Genomic DNA, 8,883 nt, shown 5'->3' on the forward strand with positions numbered 1-8,883 from the left:
GTCAACAGCACTAAACAGCCGTGAGTACACTACGCCACTGCACCCTAAACAACGGTCAAATATAAGCAAACCCGACCGTTGGTTGGTTTTAAATTTTTAAATGATATATTTAAACCCAACGGTCGTATTTGACCGTTGAAACAACCCAGAGTGTAAACTACATAGTACAGCACACTATACATATTTAAATATAATAAACTATTGATATTTATTGATATTTTGAATTCGTTTTTAGATTTTAAAGTTTCATTTTTAGTAATTTTATATGCGTTTTTTAGATATTTTAATAAAACTAATACAGTATTTAAACTAAAACATTTAAATTTCATTAATATTTTAAATTTGCTTTTAATTATATATATATATATATATATATATATATATATATATATATATATATATATATATAATGTTATGTTCTCATGTTAATATTTTTGTAATTATGTGCTTTTGTTAATTAATAGTTTTAAAATTGTGTTAATATTTAGATTATATTTCCTTTTATATTTTTAATTTAGTTTTATGTTAATTTTTGTTATTTTAGCTTTTTGTCTTTTTTTATTTATCATTATTATTTAAAGTTCTTATTAATATTTTGAATTGGCTTTTTTATATTCTCTTATCTTTTTTTAAATAAATTTTGTTTTATTTTAATGTTTTGTAATTTTATTTACTTTAGTTAATTAATTAATTATTAGGTTTTTTAACATTTATATATTTATGAAATATTTTAAACAAATCGTAACCTTTTTTGTTTTTTTAATATTTTGAATCTTTTTCTTTTTACTTTTATATTTTAATGTTCATTTTAATTATTTTAACTTTTGTAATTTTATTATATATTTTTTATATTCCTATTTAGGAAAAAAAAATGATGGCACTTTTTTTAAAGTACAATTTTACAAATCGAACCCTTAAAAACTACAAACTCCCAAAATGAGGGAGAAACGCAGAAAAACATTCAAGTTATTAGAATAACGTGCACTGATCAATTGTGATGATTTTATTATTATTATTTTCAATTTTAAAATAATTGAATTAGCTTTAAATTTTAGTTAATGTTTTGTGCATTAATTAGATTTTTTTATATAAAAAAAACGAATTAAATATTTAAACTAAAACTCATTTTAGTTTTATTAATATTTAGAATTAGATTTCATTTATATATTTTTCAGTTTCATGTAAATTGTTTTGTAATTTTATGTGCTATTGTTACTTTTTTTTTTTTAAATATTTAGTTGTTTTTTGCAGTAATTTAAGTGTTTCAATGTAAACATGAAGTATTTGATCTAATATTGGTAATTTATTTCAGACAACAGGAATGTTTTTAATATTTAAAATTAGCTTTTATTTATTTATTTTCTGTTCTCATGTTAATGTTTTTGTAATTTCATGTGCATTTCAAATTATTTAAAGAAAATTTTCTGTGGCCAAAGTGTTTTGGAGAAAAGCATTTATTTCATAATGTGATTTAAATGTTAAATCATAATGTGATAAATTTTAGATTTTTGTGAATTTTTTAATAAAATATCAATTTTTTACAGCCATATAGGGCTGTTTCGAATGCCATTTTTTGAGCTTCGAAGCTTAGGTGGCAATCAATATCGAATATTCGAAGCTTCGGTGGGTGGGGCTAAATATATAATAATAGTGTCGGTTTGCATTTGTATCATCTTTCACGACTTCACGTTTCACTCTTCGGCATCGTAAATGTGTTGCGGCAGACCCAGTGGAGTGCAGTGTTGCATTTGGTGCAATATGATCAGGTGGCACACATTCTTTAAATATTAATAAACATTTAATAATCTTTTAAATAGAACAGTTTCCGGTACGCATTACACGGGCAGGTTTATGCTCCGAAAACGAACAGTGCACAAGTGATACAAAACACAAAGTCTGTTGAGAGCAAGAACTTTATAAGGTATTAATAACGAACCTTTCTTTAAAACAAATGAATCCCAAAACAGAAATTAAATTAGTAACACAGTGATTTCAACAAACTGTAATAAATAAAGAACACGGTAGCATGCTTATAAACAGTTGAATAAGAATAAATGAATTGTTTTTAAAATGACACAAAATGTAATATCTATTACAATTAGTTTTATTCTATATAAGGGATTTATTTTGTCTTATTCTGACTTTTTGTTAATTTAAATCTTTAAAATGCGCAAAGCTTTTATTGAAAGATAAAAATAATGCTTTTTTTTTTTTTTAAATTTATTATTATTATTTCAAGCATGATTGAGAATGAGTCCGCGACGGAAGTCACGTGTTGAAAAAAACAAAAACGAATATTCGAATCTCAAAACTGAAAATCGAATGTCACCTCACCGAACAAATATTCGAGTATTCGATTATTCTAGTACAGCCCTACAGCCATATTTGATCATATTTACCAGGGTTACCAACAATTTTGACCACGACTGTGTATATATATATATATATATATATATATATATATATATATATATATATATATATATATATATGGGTGGTTGACATGACATGACCTTTTTTTGGTCCAATGTGTCAAAGTAACGTAAATTATAAAAAAATATGTCAAAAACTGTTATGATATTGTTCAGAAAGTGCTGTTATATATGGACATACAGAGCATTTATAGGATTAATCTTTCATTTTTTCACAATTTTCAGCCAAACCATAAAAAGCTCATATGGCGTGACTGTCCCAAGCAGATTTCACAAATTTAGATTTTGAATAAAAACAAGAAAATTATTTTATTTTATGTTTATTCAATCATATATTGATAACCCAAATGTCTACTTGTGAGTTTGATTGATTAAAAGTTTAGGCAAAATATTTTGAAGCCACCCTTAACTAAAACATTTTGTCCCAAAAATGGATATCATATGGTGTGACGCCATATTCCTTTTTTTAAATGGGCAATTGTTTGGAGACCTTTGGGGAGTGGAGGTTCCTTTTTCTTTTAGGAGGAAGAACAACACCTCAGAAGGACACTTAAAGCTACAAGGTGAGTTTTCTCTCTTCATGTTTAAAAAAAAATCAAGTATATCCGGCACTCCTGCTTCAGTTCCCTTTTGCGCTGTCTTTTGGTGTGACGCATTTTACACAAAAATGCCTAAATTAAATTACTTTTCAGTCAATATTACCTTTCAAACTATATTGTCATATTGTAGTTAGCATGGCATTAGAATGTTAGCATAAAAGCACATTTCTTAATATCAATATAAGTACATAAAACCTCATATGGGGTGACACAATATCATAAGGTGTGACAAGGTTTTCTTGTCACACCATATGATTATTTTGTCACACTATATGATATGAACTGTATTTAAATACATAAATAATGCTCTTAGAAGCATATTTTATAGCTAATATTTAAGTTTATTGAATATTTCGTCATTTTAACATATTTTGATACTATATTATTCATACATTTAATAACGATAGACCAACTCCATTTGGTGAATCCTTACTTCCCTATACTATCCCATTTTTATGCAGACTCACTCAATCACACCTGAATGCAAAAGTAAATGCAATAAAGTATATTAATCTGATATTTTTTTGCAGTGGATATTTCTGAAATGCTTGTATACACATGATTGAATTTGTCTATTTACAGATATCAAGAGAAAAACTTAAAGAGGAGGTTCAAACGTTCAGAGTGAATTCACTTGTTTAAACAATTTTGTGTTTTTGTTGCTGAAACAAAGATTCACTTGTTAGTGCTCATTTCTTATCTTATTATGTCAGTTTTTAGATACTATTTCCTTTTCATTTTTATACTGTAGATCGTAAAAGACTTAAGAGTGGTGCTGTGTTCTTTTGTGAGTTGAAGCTAGCGTGACAATGTAATTTCCTGTAAATGATCAATAAAGTATCAACAACAACAACTTGTCAGTTTGGTTGTTTGTTAAATGCAGCTAATACATTTTTTTTGCATTCAGATTGTTTATTTTGGTGTGATTCCTCATATGGTGTGACACCATGTCATTTGGTGTGACATTCAGAATTTTGAAAACAAAAAAGGCTTTTTGGTTATTAATCATACAATCATCAATGTGACAGATGGGGAATAGGGCCAGGAAAGGTTACAAGCATTTTGGTACTTTTATAACGAGGTATTCCCAAATTAATTTGAAGTATATTGAATGATTACGAGTAAACATCTTAATGAGTGTTGATAAAGTAAAATAATGCAAAATGTAATATATATGCACATAAGAAATGCTATACTTTCATATAGAAATGATAAAGCATCAAGATAAATTGACTTACATGATCACATTATACCCCTTTTTAATTTAATACACAATAACAATCATGTCACACCATATGACAATTTTTGTAACTAAGACAGTAAACTAGTGAATAAATGTAAAATTCCGAAAAAAATCTACAAGACCACATATATATATGGAAATATAAGAGTTGGTTGAATATAACCCAATAAGTTCCATGACTTACATTTGAGATTTTTTTTAAAAACTTTTTTTCAGCCAAATATGTCAACCACCCATATATATATATATATATATATATATATATATATATATATATATATGGATACAAAAACAGGCAACTTTTTAAAAATTTAAAATATGTTTTTGCGACATGAGCACACAAATGTGTATAATGACGGGTATGACACAGGTATTAAATTTTAAAAATTTAACCCTTTATAATAGCAAAATCCCAAAATGAGGAAGAACGTTTAATACAAGTTATTAGAATAACATGCACTGATAAATTGTGATTTATTTTACTATTATTTAAAGTTTTTATTAACAATTTGGATTGGCTTTTATCTTTATATTTTTAAAAAATGTGTAATTTGATGTGCTTTTGTAAAAAATAAAATAAAAATGTAACCGTCAAAAATGGACAAACCCGACCGTTGGTTTAAAATTTTTAAAACAATTTTAAACCCAACTGTCGAATTTGACAGTTGAAACAAACATAGTAAAGAACACTACATATTAAAATATAAGCAACTAATAAAATATTTAAGAAACTAATAAAACAGTTTATTATTTATTGATATTTTGAAATTTTCATTTTAGTTAATTTTTTTTATATTTAAAAATAAATAAATATTTAAACTAAAACTCATTTTAGTTTAATAGTTGTATTAATATTTAAAATGAGCTTTTATTTATATATTTTCTGGTTTCATGTTAATAGTTTAATTTATTTTAATTTTTAATAATAAAAAAAAATGTTTTAAAGACATTTAAATGTCATTTAGTTTAGTTTTTTGCAGTAATTTTAATGTTTCAACATAAATGTGAAGTATTTATTTCCGATAACAGGAATGTTTTTAGTAGTTGCAGATATTACCGTGGCACAGTAAGATGTATAATAATTAATATGGTGGTTGTGTTTTCCGCAGTAATCATCTGTTCTGCAAGCTCACGTTACGCCACATCAACCGCGAGCCACAGCATGTTCTTCGCCACGTCTCCGGAAAACGCTTCAGGAAGGCTCTAGAGCAGTGTAAGTCTCCATCCTGATTATATAAAAGTATAATTAATCATTTTAAAATTATAATTTATATAAAAATATATAGTAATTATAATGTATCCTGACCCATGGCCTGTACCATGAAGCTGGTTTAGCTGGATAGCCAGATTTTAGTGTACGGCTGAAGCACAATCCAACGCTTTAAAGTATCATAATGGTCCAGACCCCTGGTGTTGTCCCAGATTAAAGGTGTGTGTGTGTGTGTGTGTGCTTGTTTTTGTGACATATCAGGACAAAAATGTGTATGACACAGGTATTACAGAAAATGGTGACATATCAGGACATTACCCCATGTCCCCACTTTTCAAAATGCTTATAAATCATACAGGATGAGTTTTTTTGAAAAAGTAAAAATGCAGAATGTTTGTGTGTGTGTGTGTGTGTGATGGGTAGGTTTAGGGGCAGTGTAAGGGGATAGACAATACGGTTTGTACAGTATAAAAACCATTACGCCTATGGAATGTCCCCACAATTCACAAAAACAAACGTGTGTGTGTGTGTGTGTGTGTGTGTGTGTGTGTGTGTGTGTGTGTGTGTGTGTGTGTGTGGGTGTTTATCGTTGTCAGATGAGGAGTGTGTTCGTCAGGGTGTGGAGTTTGTCCCGATCCAGCTCCGACAGAAGAGGAGAGGCTCGCAGCGAGACGATGCCACAGGAAGTGACACGCGGCCCAACAGGAAGGACGACATTTGGGCTCCGAGCTCGAGCGGCGCAGAGGACGGCCAATCAGACGACAGCATGTCTGACCTTTACCCCTGTCAGTCAGCAAAACACACTCTTCATCCTTCATCTGTTACTCATAGGCTGATTTAGAACATCATGCACTGATGGACTGTCCTTATTTTAGTGTTGTTTATTTCATATTAGAGTTTTTATTAAAGGTGCCTGTCAATCGCGTCATATATGCGCTACCCTCGGTTTTATTTGGCAGAAGCGCCTTACTCTCAGCAGTGTGAACAAGTGAACGCACAGAGTAACGTCATAACATCATTTTAAACACACTTAAATGTATCTAATATGATAAACAGAGCTGCTTTACCTCATAATCATAACCGGTAGAGCGGAAGTGTGGCGCCCGGCGAATGTGTCCCGTCCCGTCATAATAAAAGTTCCGGTGCTCATGAGCCGTGTGTGTGTAACAATCGCTCCAGCAGCCGTGCTCAGCTCCTCAACACTCGGTCCTGCTCTGCTTCACTACAGTAACGTTAATAACCGCATCCATCAACATGATTTCTGCCCGAGTCCTATTTTCCACCGGCTGTGCGGTGAAGACCGCCACTGCGTCCCAATTCACCTACTTATACTACGTCCTAAAAGTATGTACTCTTTTTGTGAAGAAAAAGTATATACTTTTGAGTGTGTAGCAGAAGAGTATGCAAGCTTCGGGACTACTTCGTCATCTTTAACGGACTCTGTCGCTTAGTTACGTGCATCCCATAACTGTTTAATCTGCCCTGTCAATCATCGTCAGATTCGTCACAGTTCAAATCCTCCTCATTCAGTTTAATCTCCTGCCGTATCGGAGAGAAATGTAGCCGCTCGTTGATCTGCCATGTGTGGGTCTTTAATGCAGAGACTCTCCTCATGTGTTTGTAGTTTAAATATAATGATGAATTTAAAAGTTAATGGCCAAACGTGTCATTACAAAAGTTCTCAATGCTGCTGCCGGTGAGATATAATGTGGACAACACTGAATAAATATATTTTTGTCAGGTTAAATACTGATAATTGATCACTCAAACCCCTTTATCTAAACTTCTCTACTTAACCGTCTGACTCGCACATCCGACATGTTTGAAGTTTTTTAACGCTTTTTTATCCGCGTTTGTAGTTCTAATCGAATCCCCGTACACCTCGCAATGGGTTGTGGGCAATATCAGCCGTTAGAGTGCACATCGATCCGTACTTCGAATTCGGACCGGAAATGGTAAACCATCCGGGAATCTTTGGAATACTCTTTTCAACATACTACGATTTGAGACGTACTAATTCTATTTTTGAATACTATTTAGGATGGATAGTATGCGAATCGGGACGCAGGGCACATGTCCCAAGATGCTGCGCTCAAACTTTGCGTCATCAAACTACGCCTTTGTTTAGAATAGGCGCCCTCCAGGTGACGGAATGTTGCATAGTGCACATTTAAGATTTTATGTTTCATTTTAGTCATTTTATGTGCTTTCGTTAATTATTGGAATTTTTAAAAATATAATAATTAAAATTTAATAAACCATTTATTTTTATATTTTCATTTGAATGTTGGTTAAATTTTTTGTAATTTTATGTGCTTTAAAACATTTTTTTAAACTTTTTCTTTAAAAACAAACACACACACTCACACACACACACACACACACACACACTTAAATTCATAAATATTTAAAAACTAACTTTTTTACATATATATATATATATATATATATATATATACACACACACACACACACACACACATATATATATAATGTGTGTGTGTGTATATATAAAAAAGTTTGTTTTTAAATATTTATGAATTTATGTGTGTGTGTTTCTACAGCGTCTCTGTTCATAAAGAAGGCAGAGGATGAGCAGAGCATGAAGGACGGTGATGAAGAGGAAGATGACTTCCAGACCGATGATGATGAAGATGAAGTCTCTGAAATGGAAGTAGGAAACCAGATCCAGAAACGCAAGAAGGTCAGGCACAGATTTGACGTGTGTGTGTATGTGGGTGTGGGTGTGGGCATGTTTTTGTGACACATAAGGACACAAATGTGTATAATGCCATGGGTATGACACAGGTATTACAGGAGAGGGTGAAATATGAGGACATTACCCATGTCCCCACTTTTCAAAAGGCTTATAAATCACACAGGAGGAGTTTTTATGAGAAAGTAAAAGGTTGGTTTAGGGGCTGTGTGTGTGTGTGTGTGTGTGTGTGTGTGATGGGTAGGTTTAGGGGCTGTGTGTGTGTGTGTGTGTGATGGGTAGGTTTAGGGGCAGTGTAAGGGGATAGAAAATACGGTTTGTACAGTATAAAAAACATTACGCCTATGGAATGTCCCCATATGTCACAAAAACAAACGTGTGTGTGTGTCTGTGCGTGTTTGTGAAGTCTGACTGTGGATTAAAGGGCTCTGCTCTTCTCCTTCAGGTTCATTCGTCCGCCGTCTCCAAGAAGTTCAAGAAGAACAAAAAGAAGAACGGTTTTAAACATGTCGGCAGAGTCAATGGGAAATAATAAAGTTCATAACTCACTGAAGTGCTGTGTGTGTGTTTCTGAGCGACGGACCGCTTTAATATCTGTCAGGTGTATTCATATTATTATTAATACTTTGGGTTTTTATATTAGTGGTTTTAATTGGGTTTGTTTTTATATTTTCTGTTTTCAT

The 8,883-nt window shown here is 31.4% G+C and overlaps 1 protein-coding gene across 1 annotated transcript in view; it reads left to right on the top strand.

Moving 5' to 3' along the window:
• surf2 (surfeit 2) overlaps positions 1–8,753 on the top strand; it is a 9,261-nt gene extending 508 nt beyond the window's left edge. Inside the window, exons 2-6 of the mRNA XM_067439764.1 lie at positions 1–20; positions 5,384–5,487; positions 6,081–6,269; positions 8,049–8,188; positions 8,646–8,753. The exon at positions 1–20 is cut by the window's left edge and continues 132 nt beyond it. Of these exons, the coding sequence (XP_067295865.1) occupies positions 1–20; positions 5,384–5,487; positions 6,081–6,269; positions 8,049–8,188; positions 8,646–8,732 (540 nt within the window). The 3' untranslated portion in view covers positions 8,733–8,753. The remainder of the gene's footprint in view (positions 21–5,383; positions 5,488–6,080; positions 6,270–8,048; positions 8,189–8,645) is intronic.
• The last annotated feature ends 130 nt before the right edge of the window (positions 8,754–8,883 follow it).

The sequence above is a fragment of the Pseudorasbora parva genome, chromosome 3, assembly GCF_024679245.1.
Source record: "Pseudorasbora parva isolate DD20220531a chromosome 3, ASM2467924v1, whole genome shotgun sequence".
NCBI classification, from domain to species: domain Eukaryota; kingdom Metazoa; phylum Chordata; class Actinopteri; order Cypriniformes; family Gobionidae; genus Pseudorasbora; species Pseudorasbora parva.